This window comes from Megalops cyprinoides, chromosome 3 (assembly GCF_013368585.1).
Source record: "Megalops cyprinoides isolate fMegCyp1 chromosome 3, fMegCyp1.pri, whole genome shotgun sequence".
NCBI classification, from domain to species: Eukaryota; Metazoa; Chordata; class Actinopteri; order Elopiformes; family Megalopidae; genus Megalops; species Megalops cyprinoides.
The window spans coordinates 54200469-54220423 of record NC_050585.1 but is presented as its reverse complement, the minus strand read 5'-3'; the positions used below and the strand labels follow the sequence as shown (position 1 = coordinate 54220423).

General features: G+C 49.3%; 1 protein-coding gene across 1 annotated transcript in view; it reads right to left on the bottom strand.

Annotated features, from left to right (window-relative positions):
- Positions 1 to 718: 718 nt before the first annotated feature.
- Positions 719 to 19955, bottom strand: part of LOC118774033 (NHS-like protein 2) — a 31252-nt gene continuing 12015 nt past the window's right edge. Inside the window, exons 2-7 of the mRNA XM_036523133.1 lie at positions 9874 to 10026; positions 7681 to 7754; positions 7124 to 7280; positions 3571 to 5511; positions 2833 to 2971; positions 719 to 2357 (exon numbers count right to left, since the gene is read on the bottom strand). Of these exons, the coding sequence (XP_036379026.1) occupies positions 2054 to 2357; positions 2833 to 2971; positions 3571 to 5511; positions 7124 to 7280; positions 7681 to 7754; positions 9874 to 10026 (2768 nt within the window). The 3' untranslated portion in view covers positions 719 to 2053. The remainder of the gene's footprint in view (positions 2358 to 2832; positions 2972 to 3570; positions 5512 to 7123; positions 7281 to 7680; positions 7755 to 9873; positions 10027 to 19955) is intronic.

Genomic DNA, 19955 nt, shown 5'->3' with positions numbered 1-19955 from the left:
TTTCCCTATGATGCCACATTCAAGGCACACATAGGGCACTTTCACATACGACGTACCTCAAACTCAAGGGAGTTATCTCACCTATGAGTTCTCTTGCTGGGAGGATATGTATATAGGAGGATATATGTCACTTTCTCCCTCTCTCTCTCTCACTTTCTTCCTCTCTCTCTCTCTCTCTCTGTCTCTCTCACTTTCTCCCTCTCTCTCTCACTGTCTCTCACTTTCTCCCTCTCTCTCTCTCTCTCTCTCTCTCTCTCTCTGTTGCCGAGGTTGGAGGAAGAGTAGAAATATAGCAGAGATGAAACAGGAAATAAACAGAATCGATATAAACAGTAAAAACACAAACTCTGCACACTCCTAAGGGAGCACAATAGCCAGGCATTTAAACACAGAGGCAACAGGCTGCATCACTAAGCACAGAAACTCCCTTTCGTGTTCTCCCTTTCGGTCCCTGAATATTTTACACACAAGCCACACATGGTTTCACTTACTGTAAGTCTTTCTGTATAGAAATTGCAGAATTACCTGAAAAAAAGTTATATTAGAAAAAAAAGTCCAGAATGCTGGCTGTGGTAATGTACACCAGACCCTTAACTCTGTTCTGTATGGACTCTTGGGGTCTCAGTAATACAATGACTTTGTGCAGGTGAGCGAATATTGTCACAGAACACCTTTAAATAATGGACCAGCAGATCATGGGGATTGCGACCCAAGCTGTCTTCCGCTGACCCCCGGAGCCGGCAGTGCGAGCCCCGGCCAGCTACCTGGCATTCACAGCAGATACTCTGTTTCCTGGACAGATAATCAGCTCTGTGTTCCTGTCCTTCTCCATACTTCCATGTTTAGGACATTCCCAACAGCTGCACAGCATGCTCTCTCAGACCGAACACAGTTAAGCAGACAGAGCTGAATATCTGCTCAGTAAATATGGTATCTGCCTCTCTGCCCCTTGGCTTCCTCTTCCATGTTTCAGAGTGGTTCTCCCCAAAAAAACAGACCAATGTGATGAAAGTGTCTGCGCAGAGACATGTCCATCAGTGTAAACACTCCATCCAGCTGCGCAGAAGGACTGCAGCCATCCTCAGGACAGCTGGCTGGTGCATACAGCCGAAACTCAGATCAGAACTGACCCAGGTCATGTCTCTGCTCAGCAAAAACTCCCTGATGCTTACAATCCCATATATATCTGTTATGTACATACACATCTACATTGTATATCTAAAGAGCAAAATATGAATGTACAAACACCAAAAATATAAAGGACACCTGAGAGAAAAAAAAACACCTGAGAGTCCGATAGAAGACTTCAGCCATTTGAGCAATGTGACTCCTCTCAAATTCAGAATGACTCACTGTCAATCACTGTCACGTGACGGTCACATGACCACCACTGTAGCCCTTCCCCTATCTGTGCAGTCTCATCTCCCAGCATGCCGAGGGGCATTGTCTGCTTCCTGGGGGTCTGCCACTCCCCCTGCCATTTGAAGTCCACACTGGCATTGTACACTGGCCTGGCTACACTCTTACACACTGACCGAATCCTCTCTCTGTCGATTTCTTCCAACACATGAATAACGTAGTTGAGTCAGTCAGACAGAGATCACTGTCTCGTTTTCCGTCCAAAAGCACAGTCTATTAATGATGCTTCCTGTGATTAAGCTGCTTCACCTGCTTCCAAAGACACACGTCCATCATGTCCTTTCCTTTTCCAGTGGAGCTGAGACGTTTCCTTTCAGTCTACATCTCCGTCATGTTGGCCCTGCAGGGTGTGGATCCTCACCTGCACACCCAGGTGCTGGCGTCCCTGGGCTACATCCCAAACCTCTGCAGCAGCCGGCAGCTGGTCTCCATGGCTACCGCCACGACCCTGTCCTTTATTCACAGGATTAATGATGGTAAAAATAGGGCTTTTAAAAAAAATCTAAAATTCAAAAACATCCAATCACTCACTTTGGGAAAGAGAGATCTTTACAAACAGAAAGCCGTCAGAAAACACAGAAAAAAAGCAACACTATGAACAAACCGCAGCTAAGATCTGAGAGGAAGCAGCGAGTCACAGCTGAGGGGGCGGATTGGAGCCCCTGTCAGAGTCACAGTCGCTGTGGGAGAAGTCTGAGACTCTGCGGGCCAGTGGGTTGGTGTTTCGCAGCAGTTCCATGGCGGAGACGCGCCCCCCGGGGCTGGACTTGCTGCCCCGCCGCTGCAGCAGAGCCAGGAAGTTGTTGTTTCGGGAGCTGGACCTGCCGGCGCTGAGGGTTCTGGCCCGCGGGTCACCCTCGCTCTTCACCGGTGACGCCAAACTCTGCCGGCTGCCGAAGGAGTCTGGCGGCTCTCTGCCCAACACTCTGCGCTTAGACCTGAGGAGGGAGAGAGGTCTCTCACGGAAACATGCTCACCCAATCAGGACAGGGCAAACAATACTGCCTGCCCTACTGAAACTGTGCAGCGGTGCTGTGTAATCTGCACTGACCGATATGTGAGTGACTGCTGCTGTTTCAGCACATTCACTGTTTCTGTAATATTTTGTCTTTTTTTGTTTACATCCCACAGATGCATATTAATGACTGAACTGCTTTTCTTATATAATTCCAGCAAGGGGAGGCTGAGAGGATGCCAAAAATCTGCCTTTAAGTTGTAAAATTTCCTGAACCTGTTTTTGCCAGTTTAAATAAGGATTCCCCATAAGCAGCTAATTTCTTTTACTCCACTTTGTCTGATAAGTACCAGTGAGTGATGAAATACCTGCATTACCTGTGAAAGATACACTACCCACATTACCTGTGAATGATGCAGTACCTGCATTACCTGTGAATGATGCAGTGCCTGCATTACCTGTGAATGATGGTGAAGAGATCCTCGGTGGTGTGGGGGGTGGAGTTGTTGTCGAACACATCGTCGTAGTCGTCGTCCTCCGGTGCACACGAGGTGCTCCTCTCCTGTTCGGAGCTCCGCCCCTCGGCCCTGCCATCCTCTGCTCAGGAAATAACACAGAATAACGAGATGTGTGACCAGAGTGGGCTCAGTTACCACTCTGAGCTAATTATTCCAAAAAGACGTAGTTATCATTCCTGCACGTATTCATGCCTGATACTCACTCTCTCTGCTGGGCTGTGCTCAACACTCTCAGGTTATTCTATTGCTAATAACACTGCATCAGAAACTGATCATGTGGTAACAGGTGGAATTTTCCTCATAGGAAATATAGTGCTTGCATTGTACATGATGCTGAGAGAAGCCAGGACAGAGCAACCTGTGCTGCACTGCGCTGTCTCCCTGCACTGTCTCCCTGCGCTGTCTCCCTGCGCTGTCTCCCTGCACTGCACTGTCTCCCTGCACTGCACTGTCTCACTGCACTGCACTGTCTCCCTGCGCTGCACTGTCTCCCTGCGCTGTCTCCCAGCACTGTCTCCCTGCACTGCACTGTCTCACTGCACTGCACTGTCTCCCTGCGCTGTCTCCCAGCACTGTCTCCCTGCACTGCACTGTCTCCCTGCACTGCGCTGTCTCCCTGCACTGCGCTGTCTCCCTGCACTGTCTCCCTGCACTGTCTCCCTGCGCTGTCTCCCTTACCTGGCTCAGCTCTGGGTGCAGGTGTTTCCAGGTGGGGCTGGGCACCTGGCTCCCCTCCCTCCTGCGCGGGCTCGCTGTCGGGCGGCAGGTCGGGGGTCGCGTCGCCATGGACACCGTCGACGGGCAGGAGGAGGATGTTGGGCTTTCTGGGGACAGGCGGCTTAACCTTCTGCCTCCTGTCCAGCTCTGCCAGGCAGGAAATGGTGATTCTGCTCGGCAGGGTGCGGCTCGTACCCTGCGCCTCTGAGCCGCTGGAGCGGGGCGGGTCCCCGAAGCCTGCCCCCTGCTGGCGTTCCGACTCCTGCTGCTGCTGCTGAGCACTCTCCTCAGCTGCCCCGGGGTCGGGAGGCGCCGGAGCCGGACCCTTCCTGGATTTCGGCTTCCTCATGACTTTATACATGCTGCCTGGAGGCAGCGGCCAGGGGGTGGGCGATGTGGGCGAGGTGGGCGGGGAGGAGGTGGCGGGGGCAGGGGAAGGGTCAGGGGCGGGACCAGGGGCAGGGACAGGGGCAGAGGCAGGAGTGGGCATACTGATCGTCAGGCTCAGGGGCCGTTTGGATATCTGAGGTTTGGCTGCAATGGGAGGTTTGGGTCTGGGGTTGGCGTTTGGGGCGGGGCTCGGCCGCTCCTGGCTGATGCCGGGGGGTTTCTCCGCGGCGTCGTTGGGCTCCGGCAGCCCCACACTCCGCAGCCGAATGCTTCGCAGGTCGCTCTCTGTCACCAGGGGCATGATGGGCTGGCTCAGCCGGGACGAGTCGGAGTGCCGGCGGCTGTGTTTGGGCTGCGGTTTGGGGGGGGTCGGATCCGGGTGCGAGGCCAGAGGCAGCTCGCAGGACAGCCGGGCCCGCGCCGCCCGCTCCCGCGCCATCGCCGGCGGCAACGATGACTTCCTTTCCGGGATCTTGGGCCGCATCCTGCAGCCGAGCGGCGAGGGCCCGGTGATCAGCGAGGTGGGCGTGTCCGACAGGCTGGAGTAGCCGCTGGACGGGGACACCAGCGTGCCGGGCTTCAGGGGGCGGGGTTTAGACTCCGCCTCCGGGGACAGCTGGGACGGGGAGTCGTGTCGGGAGGAGGAGGGGGAGGTGAGGGATTCGGAGCTGCCGAGAGCGGCCATCCCCAGCGCAGCGCTGGAGCAGGACAGGGAGCGGTGGTGGCCGGCGGCCCCTGCCCCGCCCGGGTGTGGCAGGAGGGCGGGGCTGGCGCTCAGCACCAGGTCGGGCTGCTCGCGCGGGATGCACAGGCTCTTGGGCCGGCGGTGGGCGTGGCCGTTCTTCAGCAGAGACACGCTGCGCACCGGGGGGACGGGCTTCTTCTTCGGCTTCCTGAGAGAGATGCTGCGGGACCGGGCGCGCGGACGCCCGTCTCCTGGGAGATCCATCGCCGTGGAGACCGCCGCACTGCGAGGGCTGGCGCCGTCCTCCGAGCTGCCACTGGGGTAGGACAGGGCGTGTCTCTCCCCGTCCTGAGCGGGCGTGGCCCTGCTGGAGGCGCGCTCCGCCGACGACAGCGAATCGGAGTCAGTGGGCGTGGAGAGGGAGTGGTCCGCCCCCTGTGACTCCCTCCTGTCGCCGGCAGCAACGGCAGCGCTACTGTGAGGCTCGGCCATCATCTCCATGGAAACCGAGGCGAGAGAGTGTGACCCCAAGCTGCCCTGGGAGGCGTGGCGGGAGGAGGCTGCCGTCGCCGTGGCGATGGGAGCCGTGCTGAGCAGGAAGGAGTTGAAGGAGTCGTCCCACACGGGGGAAAAGGTGGAGCCGCGGGGGCCGTTCCAGGATGAGCTGGGGCACCCCAGCGTCACGTTCTCCATCATGTCCGCACCCCCTCCTCGGGACGGGTGCAGGCCGAGCTGCAGGTCGCTGCAGGCCTTCCGCAGCGGGGACCGCGGGAACGGCCGGGGGCCGAGGGCGCCCGGAATCAGGTCCACAGCCAGAATCCCGTCAGCTGCAGGACACAGAGGCTGGAGTTACCCCACTGAACCTTCCCTCTGCACATCAGTGCATCCACACATCCATCTAACTTTCAGCTAAACACAGTTAAGAGTTAAGAGTCAGCTTTGGCTGCACTTTCACAAACAGGAGGCAGGAAACCTGATAACGAGATCTGTGCTCTTTCTATATTTCATTTAGCGCACAGATTACTGAGGTACTCTTCTGGGAGACCATGTTCCCACTCAGATCGGCTAGGAAGCTACTGCACAGTCTTGCTCTGCGTGGAGAGATTTCCACTGATGCTGGTGACTTTCTGCAAACAAAACGCTTCAACCTTCTCCTCTGTGCTGAAAATAACTGAGTCAAGCTCACAAAAACAAGCTGATGGGGGTCTCACTGCCTGCTCAGCCTGGCCTCGTTCAAAAAATGCAAAATAACAAAATAAGCAAGAGAGGGAGAGAGAGGGAGAGAAAGAGAGAGGAGGGAGGAAGGTTCTCTTTCTCTCCCTGTGCATCTGTGCCACCCCATTGGTCCCTGCCTGGTGAGGGAAGAGTGGGGGGTTGTCACGGCAACTGCTACCTGTTCGTCACCGTGGGCCTCCTCCGGGAAGTACAATGTTGACGCTGCTGATGGTCCATGGAGGAGGAGGAGAGGACGGAGGAGGAAGAGGTGGAAGAGGAGAGGAAGGAAGGAACGAGTGACACAGAGGGTAAAAAGATTGAATGAGATGAAAGTTGATGAGATGAGATGAGAAAAGTTGATTTGAAATAGAGTGGCAGCTTGTGGCAATAGGAACCACCCAGCTAAGCACATCAGCTTACTGTGCTTAAGTGTCAAAGAGAGAAAACATTTCACCGCATTCAGAGGAAGGGGCATTGCGTAATAAAAACAGAAAACATTAATGCCAGAGAGAACAGCAGCATAGTGCTACTGCAGCAAAGTGCTGCATGGTACTGTTAGCACATTACCATTAGCATCATTCTTAGCACATCTCTGTCAAAGCTAAATGGTAAATGGACTGCATTTATATAGCGCTTTTCTACTCATTTTGAGTACTCAAAGCACTTTACAGTTATATGCTTCACATCTACTTACCAGTGGCAGAGGCTGCTATATACAGGCTTACCAACTAGCCACTGGGAGCTGTTGGGGGTTCAGTGTCTTGCTCAAGGACACTTCGACACTCTGCCAGGACGAGCCAGATTCAAACCAGGGGCCGTCCAATCCCCAGTCAACTGCTCTATCTCCTGAGCCACTGTCGCCCCCGCTGTTAGATACAATCTAACAAGCTGTTAGATACAACACTGCCACTGCAGTCCATAGCTAACCAAGCACAGAATGCGTTAGAAAGAAGAAATTCTGTGTATTACAGTTTAAAATGGGAGTTCCACTTTTATCTCCATTTTAGATATAAACTATAGATTCCAGAAATTCCTGGGTGGGGGGGCACGAGCTGTCACTGTGTCACTGCTGAAAAGGTGAGAGATAAAAGAGCAGAGAAACGCAGTCAGGGACAGGTGCGTCACAGGTGAGCAGCAGGTGAGACCGCTCTCTGGAGCTCTGTGCTGTACAGACAGACACAGGAAGGAGAGGCAGGCATGGAGTGAAAGGTGAGGATGCCCTACCTGTGAAACCTGTGGGCCTCAGGTGAGCAGGGCCGTAGCGTCTCAGGTACCAGTGCGGCTTCTCCGGGACAGGAGGCCCGGGCAGGGGCCGGGCTTTGGTGCTGCCAGGTGAGTCTTCACACGAAATTCCACCTGAAGCTGTCTCATCAACACACACCTGTGCATGAAACCGTGGGCAGGAGGAGGAGGAGGAGGAGGAGTCGGGAAACAAGGAAAAAAACAGGATTTACACTGAAAACTTTAAAACACCTTTAAAGTACAACACAAAACCAAGGGAGGTTTTTCAACAGCACTCTAAAAAGTCTGAGACTGTAGCCTATGTGTAACAATTATAAAATCTGTTCCATTCTAGAGCTGGTCTTATTTGCCATTCATAAACACAGCATCTACCAGATAGTATAAAAAGATAATCTGCATTATATAAAGATGAAAACATTGCAAACAACCCCCACCCCACAGGAAGCACCCACAATGCACTGCATTTCATTACCACTACATGGTTCCTGTGTTGTCAGTGAGACATAGAACTGCTCAACCACAAAGATCTCAGTCCTCACCTCTGAGCTCTGAGACGGCGCTGGTCCCAAAGTCTGCTCTGGGACTTCGTGGTCGTAAAGCTGCTCCCCAAATTCTGCAGTGCAAAAAAAGACACAAACACATTCCTTACCATCTCATAAAGTTAAGTAAATTTAGTACATTTCTTCCCATCTCATATAATCATGTAGTCCCACATAGTCATTCAGTACAAAAATCCCTCACTCTCTGTACTTATTGCAAAGTCTTCACAGCGGTAACAACAAACGGCAGAACGCTGTAAGAGCAGAGAGATTCTGACGTTAAGCTTGAGAGAAAAAAAACAGATAAATGACATAATGAGAGGAACATGTATTAAGAGAAGATCAACAATAATGATAACTATGATAATAACAAACAATATTATTTGTATAATACATAGTGAGCAGATTCCTCACTGCCAGTTTGTGCTGAAGACTTACACATGTATAATTATAATGTGAGAGTTAATATGGGGTGAAAATTGCATGCTGTCGATGCAGTACCTGTCATTTCCCCGCAATGAGAGAATACCGGCTGTACCCCACAGCCCAGAGCAGGGACGCACATACACATGGCTACAGTTCTCTGACGCCTTCTGCGCTAAGGTGAGACTCACACTCTTTCACACTACAGCTCCAGCAGAAACCCACTTAATTATATTTAATTACCATCAACTTCTTACCGAGAACTTTGGGGGCAGGTACAGGGAATGAAGAACTTGAGCTTTACACTAATTATGGGCTAATGAAAACTATTGAAACTTTTCAGTGTGATGAACAGGGATTCAGAGCGCAGCTGTGAGTATAATGCTTAACACTGAGACTTTGCTCTGTGATCCCAGAATGCCGTGCAGTGCCACATTTCAGGATGCACCTCCACTGAGCGCCAAAAGGCCTTTTCTCGACACACCACCAAATTGCCACACAGAGTACCAGGCCTCAACCCCCCACCCCCCCGCCCCAAACCCCGGTGCAGAGCCGTGGAGCACGCTGTTAGGGCCTCATACCGACGGAGTCTCCGTAGTGATCACTCTGACAGACAGGAGCTCTGGGACCAAACGCAGGAGTGAAGCACCTAGTCTGAGGCTCATTACTGAGACAGACTTTCATTAGGAGCCACAGGCTGGAGCACAGCTGCTCCCGGGGACACTGTCACTGTGTTGTGTGCTTTTTAAACCCCCCCTCCTCCTGCTCTTCCTCCTCCTCCTCCTCTCCTCATGCAGTGCACGCTGACACTAACTCCAGCTGAAAGACCTGTGCTGTCCCACTGCAGGACCAGCTGTAATGTCAGCCAGCGGCAGCCTGGTTCCAATACTCACATGTATAGCTGTTCTACAGCTATACTCATCATATTCCCTATACTCTCAATACTCCTATACTCCTTCTTGTGTCACTATACTTCTCACCTACAGTATACACAAACAGCATGCACATGCACACACACCCACAGTATGCATTAACATCACTAGAATCAAACATCAGCAGGTTTGTCTATAACAGCCTCATCCAGATGGCAAACCATATTACAACATTCTCACAACATTCACACACACCCACATACACACAGCATTCCTATTTTACCTTGCCAATGGCCAACAATCAGCACAGCAAAGAAAGAGAGAGAGAAAGAGAGAGAGGAGAGGGAGAGAGAGAGCGAGAGAGAGAGGGAGAGAGAGAGAGAGAGAGGGAGAGAGAAAGAGTGAGAGAGTGAGAGAGGAAGAGAGGGTCAGAGTGTGAGTGTGTGTGTGAGAGAGGAAGAGAGAAAGATCACACTGGAAGATATTTTGAGTTTTTCCACCTACTTTTTACATATATAAAATAAATGGACTATGAGACAAACAAATATTTTTCACAGACAGAGAAGCCATTAATGTTGCCCTGAGTATGAATTCAACAGGAGAAAGAAAGGAAGGAAGGAAAAGAGGTCTGATGGCAAAAAGATAGTACACTGCCACCCCCCCCCCCCCCCCCAAAGCCATCAACACGCACGTGGAGCCCACACACACACACACACACACACACACACACACACAGATGCAGCAGTTTGGAAAAACAGCAGATGAATGAAAAAATGGATGTGATGCCTCCCAAATTCCACACAGACTCCTGTGAATGGGACCCGACACCCCCGTACCCTCCCGTACCCCACCTGCACCCCCCCCTGCACCCTCCCGTACCCCCCCCTGCACCCCGTACCTCGCAGCAGGCTGTGTAGATTGAGCTCAGCCTCCTGGTGCAGCTCCCGCACACACTCTGGCCTACTCCACAAGCCCAGCACATTCACATGCTGTTGCCATGACAACCGGAAGTGGCCCGCTCGCTTGCTCTCCAAGTCCAAGTTAGTGGTGGCTGATGGGGGGGGGGGGCAGAGACAGAGAGAGAGATAGAGAGAGGGAGGGAGAGAGAGAGAGAGAGAGAGAGAGAGAGAGAGAGAGAGAGAAGGTGGGTGGGAGAAAGCAGAGAAATTAAATTGAGACAGAGAGAGAGGGATGGAGAGGTAAAAATACATTAATATACATATGTGTAATTTACATAACTAGTGGCAAAGGACACATATGTGGAAGGATTTTGATTTTGGGGCTTACTGTATAGATGTTTCCTAATGACGTCTCTTGCACTTGAGTAAGGATCGTGGAAAAGGTCCACACCTCTGTGAGCGAGATCTGACCCTCTGTTCTCACAGCTCGAGCTGCAGCCCACACAGAGTGATACCAGCTGAGCTGCAGGCATTCTGCCGCTCACTCCACACGCAGCCACGCTAACCAAGTCTCAGGGAGTGATGTCACTGCCAAAACCGCTCTGCTACCTGCTACCCGACCAGCCTAACTCTCAACTCTGCTACTTACTATTTTCTTCCACATGTGGTAATGAGTTTCAGGGAGGCTTTGAGTTTCTCAGCCACTGTGAAATGAAACCGCCACTTGTTTAGGCGTCGACTGGACTCACCCTCTCCTCAGAGGGGGGAATTTCAGGGTGGTGTGAGATTTGGGAGTTCACAGTGAGATTGTTTAACCACATTTTTGTTTACTAAAACCAACCGCACCATTACAGTTTAGAGGCGGCAGGTCTGGACTTCCTCTGGAGCTACAGTGAGATACTGTTGCTTAAGAGCACTGTTAGACCTCCCAGAATGCACTTCTTCAGCAAGAAAAAGTAGGTGGTGTTCAGAGCAAAGTGGAGTCACAGGGAGTTACTGAACCGCTTCAGAGGAAAAAAACGAAGCAGCCAAGCATTCATCTGACACACAGGTGGGGGCATCGAGTGCGTCCATCAAAACGCGACCCCCTCATTTCTGCGTCTCTCCTCACAGCCCTGTTCCTGCCCACCACCCAGCCCAGCCAATCAGGAGAGACGGGAAGGAATCAAATTTGTTCAACGTGATAATAGACTATCAACCAGTTCAGAAACCATGAAAACGGACTGCTATACTCCAAGCGATATTTTGCTGTTTTAAAAAAATAATTTTAGCCATGAGTACAGCTTCTGTAACATTTGATTACAGTGCAGTATTAGATGTGACATTGCAGTATGATGTGGTATCGTTTCACACGCTTTTAAAACGATCACAGTTATCACGATTATCTCTGACAGCTATCATTGCCGATAAAAATGATCAGCTCAGAGCCAGTCCCTGAGTGAGAACATCATAAGCCGACACACCCAAACCACACCAAGGGCACACAATGCCCGCAAGCAAGACCAGGCAGAAGAGATCACTGTCAGGGAAACCAGCCTTTTCAGATCATCGGCAGGAAGGATGCAGGTTTAGATGATGCTACAGAACAGCATTGGATCTCCTCTGTGTCTGAGTTACAGCACAGCATTGGATCTCTGAGTAACAGCACAGCATTGGATCTCTGTGTTACAGCACAGCATTGGGGCTCTGAGTTACAGCACAGCGTTGGGGCTCTGAGTTACAGCACAGCATTGGATCTCTGTGTTACAGCACAGCATTGGATCTCTGTGTTACAGCACAGCATTGGATCTCTGTGTTACAGCACAGCATTGGTCCTCTGTGTTATAGCACAGTTTTGGGTATCATGAGGAGGGATTCTGGCTCTCTACTCTCCAGATGAGCCTTGAGAGATGCTTTCTTTTATGAGAATCAGAAATGAAACCTGTGAGAGCTTAATGGAGCCTGTGGAAACAGAATGGTACATTTCTCCTTTTCAAACAACCAATTAAACGGTGCTTTATATAGCACTTTTCACAAAGAAAGTGCCACAGAGCGCATTATAGACAGGAAATGTTAGTCATGACAGATATAACATTAAACACAGCTGAAAAGGCCATTTCTGCAGGGACTACAGAGAGCACACAGAATGGAGCATGATGTTATCCAAACCAGCAGGGAGCATCCAGGCTCTGCTCTGAGAACAGAGAGATGTGCTGGAGCTACGCAGCATAGCTACAGATAAAGCAGAAATAAGCAGGAGAAAAGTAACTTTGTATGTAAAATGAGAAACCACAAAAAGCATCCCAGTGGCGTAAATCAGCTATCCGTGAGGAAAGAAGGCTTGAGCGTCTGCTTCCTGACCGCATGCAGGGGATATTATAACGCAGGGAGAGGCCAGGCTGGCAGCTGTGGGATGGTTAGCAGCAGTCGTGGAGTTGTTACTGGTGTTGCTCAAACTGAGACCCGGCACACTCACTAAACATTGCTGTAATATCCTGTAAGAGCACACAGAGTACTGAGTGTCATTTCACTGTCTGCCCTCTCTGTATTGGTGAGGTTATATCTGGCTGCAATGTAATCTTCCATTGAAGGTAATAGCTGTTTATTTGGAGTGTTGCTCCATTCAGGATTTTATCATTGTCTTTGTAAAACTCTGCTGCTTTGGTTTCTCTGTCTTCACACATCACCTCCACCCGGGAACCATCTTTAACAGCCAACCTCAGAACTCAAATGGAGTCAAGTTTCAATACAGTTTTTCGGTCCACATTTATGAGTTATTTAGTGAAAAAATGCCAGTGAAGCACAGGTCTCCAGCAGCAGCGTTCCTCTTAATGCCCTAACTTTCTTCTCTTATACACAGTGCTAATCTTTAGCCTCTTCTTCTGGATTCCTGGCACAGGTGAAACTCAGGTGAAAAACAGTTATTTAGCACAAAAAAAACATAACAGTTACTCACCAGATCAGTGGCCCTGTACCTCAGACCCCCGGGCCTCTCAGCTGCCCCGGCAGAACTGAGAGTGTGTGAGCTGGAGTGTTCAGGGCCAAAAGCAGAGTGACCCGTGTGGCATCCCTCTGTGTCGGACACCCTCTGATCAGGTCACTCCATGTCTTTACATCAGCAGAAAGAGGAGGAGGAGGAACTGACCATGTGACGGAGAAGGGGTGTGGCAACCACACCATGTCACAGCGGTTGGGTCTCTGCTGGGTAGTGGCTGTCCCCCCCCCCCCCTCCACGCTGCAGATGTGACACGCTTTGTTAGCAGAATGCATTACCACCCATTAGCCTGATTAATTACCCTGAGATGACTGCCTGTCAGTGCATGGGACTTCATTAAGGACAGCTCCAAAGTGCTCACAGAAAGGGAAAATGGGTTTTTAACCTTATTCTGTGAGTGTGTGTGTGTCTGTGTGTGTGTGTGTGTATGTGTGTGTGTGTGTATGTATGTGTGTGTGTGCGTGTGTGTGTGTGTGTGTGTATGTGTGTGTATGTGTGTGTGTGCGTGTGTGTGTGAGAATGGGTGTTATGTGACTGTGTGGGTGGGTGTGTATGTGTGAGGGTGTGTGAATGCATGTGAGTTTGCTGAAAATTAAATGCCTAGAGTAGAAAAGAGTTCACTTTCCTTACAGTCTGCTGAATATATGTGCCAGCTGCAAAATGTCTGATTGAACAGACAGTGAAGGCATCTCTGATAACCGACACACACATTACAGTAAGGGTCATGCACTGGAAAGAGAGGAATTACAACTCCCATGGCACCTGAAACCTGCTGCTTTTCATGGGGGGGTGGTGGTGTGGCACGGTGGTTAAGGAGCAGGACTCGTAACCAGAAGGTTGCCGGTTCAATTTCCCAGACTGTAACCCTGGGTAAGGTACTCAACCCACAATTGCCTCAGTAAATATCCAGCTGTAGAAATGGATAACATTGTATGAAAAAAAACTGTGACTGATGTAAGTCACTCTGGATAAGAGCATCTGCTAAAAAGTAATGTAATGTGATGAAATTAGTTCAGAACAGCTGCAAAGACTGAAACTCCATGCTAGGGATATTACTGAAGTCCGAAGCTAAATGCTAAAGCCTGATTTCAGAAAGCCAGCGTGTTTCAGATGTTTATCAGCAGTAGGGGGATGGGGTCATGGGCTCTCTGTTCTGTGGTTAACAGCAGTGAAAAGAGGAAGACCGCAGGCTGGGTGGGGTTAAAAGTGAAACTCAGAGCTCACGCTCTGTGGAGTTTAAGTGACCGGCACTGCCTGCATTCTCAGCCTGTCAGTGAACCCTGTGGGTCACACTGGAGACTGACAGACCCAGGCACTCACCCTGAACCACCTCAGCACCCAGCTTTTCGCATGGATGCCATGTAAACTGTAAGGGAAATGCAAAACAGGGTCACTAAGACAATAAAGGTGACAGCCAATCAGATAAAGGGAACTATCACTCATCGTAACCACAGAGCTTGGTCTGTTTATGAGTGTTTATGAGATACCGTGTTTCGCAACATTTCTGAAAGTACCCCGCCCCGCCGAAGGCCATGCGGCGCAGAAGCAGGTTGTGAAAGTGCTGTTTGCCAACACTCGGCCACTTCTGCTCACACACCCCAGCTGCAGGCTGCTGTGTCTCTGCAGCGGGCAGTAACTCCTGCAGGTCTCTCCCTGCATCCCTGCATCTGACCGCTGCCACATCACGGTGCACCCTGTGTAAGCTGCTCTGGATAACAGAGTCTGATCCATAAAAATGTGAGTGAGAGTGTGACTGTGAGAGCTGAACGCTCGATGGCATGATCGCCGTCACAGCGAGAGAGAACGAACCGGAGAGGCATAGATTAACAGGAACACAGCAGTCTCCATGACGTCCTGATCAAAAACATCATGCAGCTTCTGTATGGCTCAGTCGTGACTCAGTCCTGACTGAGAGATTCGTATTTAAACAGAATCAGTTCATTTGATTCCTCTCTGTGTCTTTGGGTATCCATGGCGACTGTGGCTAAAAACACTTTTAAAGCTGCTCACTCACGTCCCCGAGTGCAATAATATCCTCATTTCAGAAACACACAGCTCAGTATTTCAGAATTATGAGATCTAATGTAAGCTTGTCCATAGTATATGAGAATGAAATGTTCCCACTCGCTGCCAGTAAGGACCAGAGAACGGGACTGTCCTACATTACATTCTCACTCTAATGATGAGAAAAACTGCATGAACTAAAAAACACTGGACCTCTTGTCTTTGGACAAAAAATGATCTAATATGTAACATCAACAAAGGCTTCCCCATTTAAAACAACACATAATGTACGGTGACATCAAATTGAAACAAGCTAACTGATCTTCTCAATCCAAATACACACCGATTGTCATGTGTTTGGAAAAAATCAATCATTCATTAATAATATAATATACCTTTCAGACAAAAAAAAAACAGGATTATAATGCGCTGGATCAAATCAATTGAGTCACTGGATTTACAGATACTTAGTGCCGATCTGATTCCAAGGAGGGGCCCTGCTGTTGTGCCGAGCAAAGTGAACTGATCCCCTTCGGAACATATCCCATAGTGTCAATAAATGTTACGTAAAAAATGTAATCTATGTAAATCACCATGGATACGGGTCTGTCTGCCAGTCAAATGAAAACTGTAATGTACAGTTTCAATAAATCCAGGTTTATTGTGTTATCATGACATTGTCAAACCATATAAGTGAGAAAAAGGCCAACGAGTAGTTAAGCCTGAGTGACTGTGGTCTCTGAGCTGCTCTGGGTAGGTGACACTCTACACAATGATACACATCCAATTAAGCAGAACTAGAACAGAAGAACCTGCAACGGAGATTCTGAATTCGAGTCCATTTGAATCCTCCAGAGAGAGATTCTGCAGAGAGTGCTGGAGCTGAAGTAGGAGTGTGAATCTGCACTGAGCCTAATTAGCTGTATAAGACAGCGCTCACAAATATCAATACCATCTGCACTTACCCTGAAAGCACTGCCGTGAGGAGGCTTTGCCAATCCAGCCATCAGACCAGAGCCGGGCGTAACATCAGCTACAGCGCTGTGATCAAGCAGGTGCTGTTCCCACAGCGGAGCAAACCTTTAACTCTTCATTTTAATCATTTTATTTGTATTAATTACGATAGTATTCACAGTTCTTGTCATATTTTGTGCTCTGTGCATTGTGCTTTGGGGTGACTTTATTTTGTATATATTATTATATATTATATGTTATTATCACAGACCATCATGATAGTTACTTCACTCTTTAGTGACAGCACACTGTGGACACGCTGGTCCCAGTTTCCAGACGGCTGGTCGCAGCGGTCTGCTCTTGTGCCCTGGCACTGTTTTCTCTGGGCTGAGAGGAATCCCACTGTTTACCAGCTCCTCACGCACACAGATGTCCAAGCTGTTTCAGATGGGAATCGTGGGAACATTCACACAACACTCAAACATGCAGTCAGTGTTCTAGTTAGGCTTGGCCCCCTCTGCTGATAGTCTATGTCACATAATCACCTGCTCACTCAGCACCTGCTACCTAAAACACCTCACATCTTTAGTTTACAGCCTGTGCAGTATCCCTTTGGACTGCTGCCACCTGTTTGCTGAGGCAGGTAAGGCTACCTGCTGTGCTGAATGATAGAGCTCTTCTTGGGATTGGAGCCTTTCACCCTCTGGCTCTGTCACCCTCACAGGACAGCTTTCAGCTACAGAGGACATGCTCTGTACCTCACTTCAGTGGAGAAAAGTTTAGCTCATAATAAATACACTTAATAAGCATAACTTCTGAGCACTGGAGCAGTAACACTCTTGTGAAACCACACCCACACGCGCATTGAATATGCTTATATAACCAAGCTGATCAGTGTGCAAAGGCATGTGAAAGCTGGCTACAGAAAGGTCAGGGCCGCTCATATCTCCAGACCGCTCTGTGAATGCTGAGATGTGTGTTTCCAAAGCTGCTGTGAGGAAACAGGAACTGGGACGTGTTCTTTTAAAGAGTAAACTTTCCGCTGACTTTTATCCTAAGGTGACCTCGATCAATATTGACATAAGAGCTGTTTAACAGGCTGCCCAGTCAGGATGGGTAATTACTTTCATTTTATGTGATATGGCCTCATTGCAGATCCAAACCTTTAATAATGCTATTTAATTACAAAACTAACTATGAGGTCCAGGATCACATTTAAGAGATATAAACAACATTTTTACTTAGAAATTGTCTCTCTGCAGTCTGTGCAGTCTGTGTGCAGTCTGTGTGCAGTCTGTGTGCAGTCTGTGTGCAGTCTCTGTGCAGTCTGTGTGCAGTCTGTGTGCAGATGTGCAGTCTCTGTGCAGTCTGTGTGCAGTCTGTGTGCAGTCTCTGTGCAGTCTCTCTGCAGTCTGTGTGCAGATGTGCAGTCTGTGTGCAGTCTGTGTGCAGTCTGTGTGCAGTCTCTGTGCAGTCTCTGTGCAGTCTCTGTGCAGTCTGTGTGCAGATGTGCAGTCTCTGTGCAGTCTGTGTGCAGTCTGTGTGCAGTCTGTGTGCAGTCTCTGTGCAGTCTGTGTGCAGATGTGCAGTCTCTGTGCAGTCTGTGTGCAGTCTGTGTGCAGTCTCTGTGCAGTCTGTGTGCAGTCTGTGTGCAGTCTGTGTGCAGTCTCTGTGCAGTCTCTGTGCAGTCTCGCTGATGGGTGTGGTCAGGGCTGCAGAGTCTCAATTCCCATGGACCTCAGGTGCTCAGGTGCTGCATCAGGTGGTTAATCTGGTTTCCTTCTAGAAAGCTGTGGCTCAGGGCACGGTCGCTGGAGAGAGGCACATTCTCAGAGCCATTACAACTTCATTAATAATCATACAAATTTTATGAGACTTAATACCGCTCTCATTTTCATTTTCAGACAGACTGAGAGCCCTGGAGCACCGTACTGCAGTCTTCGGCCTGTCTTAAGCTGAGACAGTACGTTCTGTTATTCTGACAGAACTCTGGTGAAGTGTGTGATGATTTTCTGCAGGGTCTGACAGCAGGAATGAAACCTGCAATCCAGTGCTGTCTGCCTCAGACTCTTACTGTGCAGTAACCAAAAGCAGACTCTCACACAACGTGCACTGGAGGAGATCCCTACTGATCCCAGGTCAGTTTCTCAAAGCAATATCAACCAGGCCTTTCCAGTTCAGACCCCAAATTCCAGGCAACATTCCTGTCTAATTCAGACAGAACACTACAGTGCAAATACTAAAAACAACCTGTTTACGCAGTGCAACTGCTCAATACACACACACACACACACACACACACACACTCGGTATTAAACCAGGCCCTTCGTCAGAACAAACCGAACAGGGGGCATTTGGTTTTCTCCGGATTACGCATTGGGCACACTTTGAACACTAAAGCCCAGCTACTGCAGACGCACACACATAATGCAGTTAATACTAGGCTATTGGTACAGTCGGACGGGGGGGGGGGTTACCAGCATTAAGCATTTAGAGATGAGAAAAGACCACAGAAATGAATGGTTTATAGGCTACTGTAACGGGACCTTTTTTGAAGCCCAGCAACTACAACAAAACAACGTTGTTAAATCATGCTTCACTTATATAAGTTGCAAAGTAGTTACACATTTGTTGAAGGGTCTAAACCAGCGTTTCTCAAACCTCTCCTGGAGTACCACTTGTCCTGCATGTTTTAGATCCCTCCCTGCTCCAACACAGCTGATTCAATGATCAGTTTGTTATTAAGCAGCTTCAGGAGTTCATAACGAGTTGATCATTTGAATCAGCTGTGTCGAAGCAGGGAGAGATCTAAAACATGCAGGACAAGTGGTCCTCCAGGAGAGGCTTGAGAAACGCTGGTCTAAACTAAAGGCTTATAAACTAAATGCATTTTCTGGACATCTGGGCTCACTCACCGTAGAAGAGCTAAAGTTGAGGAGACGTACAGTGGAATCTCCTTTTCCTTCCAGTCACTCAAGCACTTTGTGTTGTAATGTTGGTTGGTTAGGGTTATCTTGCCCAAGATCATCAGGCCCAGGCTAAAGAGGTGGTCTGCTTACAAGAGCACTTGACCCTGATTCAGCAGCAGCTTCCTGAGAGGATGGTGGTGCTCCAGCTAGCATGCTAACATTATTAGCCTTGTTTGCCATGTTCGCATCTTGACTATACCGTGGTCCCTCCAATGATACAGAAGCCCCTTCATTTTTCTTATCTGAACCTTTGTCTTTCAGCCACTTTCTAATATCCATGATTAATACAGGTCACAACCTTTTTTACACCTTTAGGCTAGCCTATTATACCCGCTACCCGCATGCTGCTACAACCGCGCTGGTTCAAAGGTCACTCATGTTCATTCTTGCTAGATGATTGATTTATTTCCGGGCATCACTCTTGCGCATTATGTTAATATAAAATATATCCATGGTGGATTATTATTGCAAATTAACACACAAACACTGGCCAGGGTTTTAAATATTTTTTCATTGGTAATTCATTTTGGAAGGGGGAGCTCGGCGTCTGAGTGGAGTTTGGTGGGGGGGCACACGATGCTCCCCAATGCCCCCCCTTGGCGACGGGCCTGTATTAAACACAGACCTTAATCTAAAATTACCAGCTATTTTCATTTCAGCAATGATGGTGGCAGCGTTTTTAATTAGGGGAGTGGTTGACACAGTGGTGTCATCCCACCTGTTAAGGGCCTATAAGGAGCTCATTTGCTGCCATGATCGGGCAATGAAAAACCAACCAAGATCCAACACTGTAAGCAAAAAGCTAATAAGAGCATTAGCAATCTGATTCTAGATCAGATATCAACAGACTCAAGGAGATAATTCACACGCTAACCTGTATATGGCCCACTGCCAGGCCAGCTACAATGGGCACAGTTTCACTGCCATATTCCCAACTGCCCCCCCTCCCCTAAGGAAACAGCCTTACGCTGGGGGTTACACCTCAATAATATACTGCTGTTCCCAGAGATTGAGCTTCAGTTACACGAGTCTGACTCAGCTTCAGCACCTGCTTTCAGGACTGCCAACAGCCATTGAAAAATGACCACAACATACTACAGCTAGCAAACAACGGCAAGAGAGACTCAGGAACAGAAGGACACAACAGCCAAAAGCATAAAGACTAAAGCAAAAAGACCCA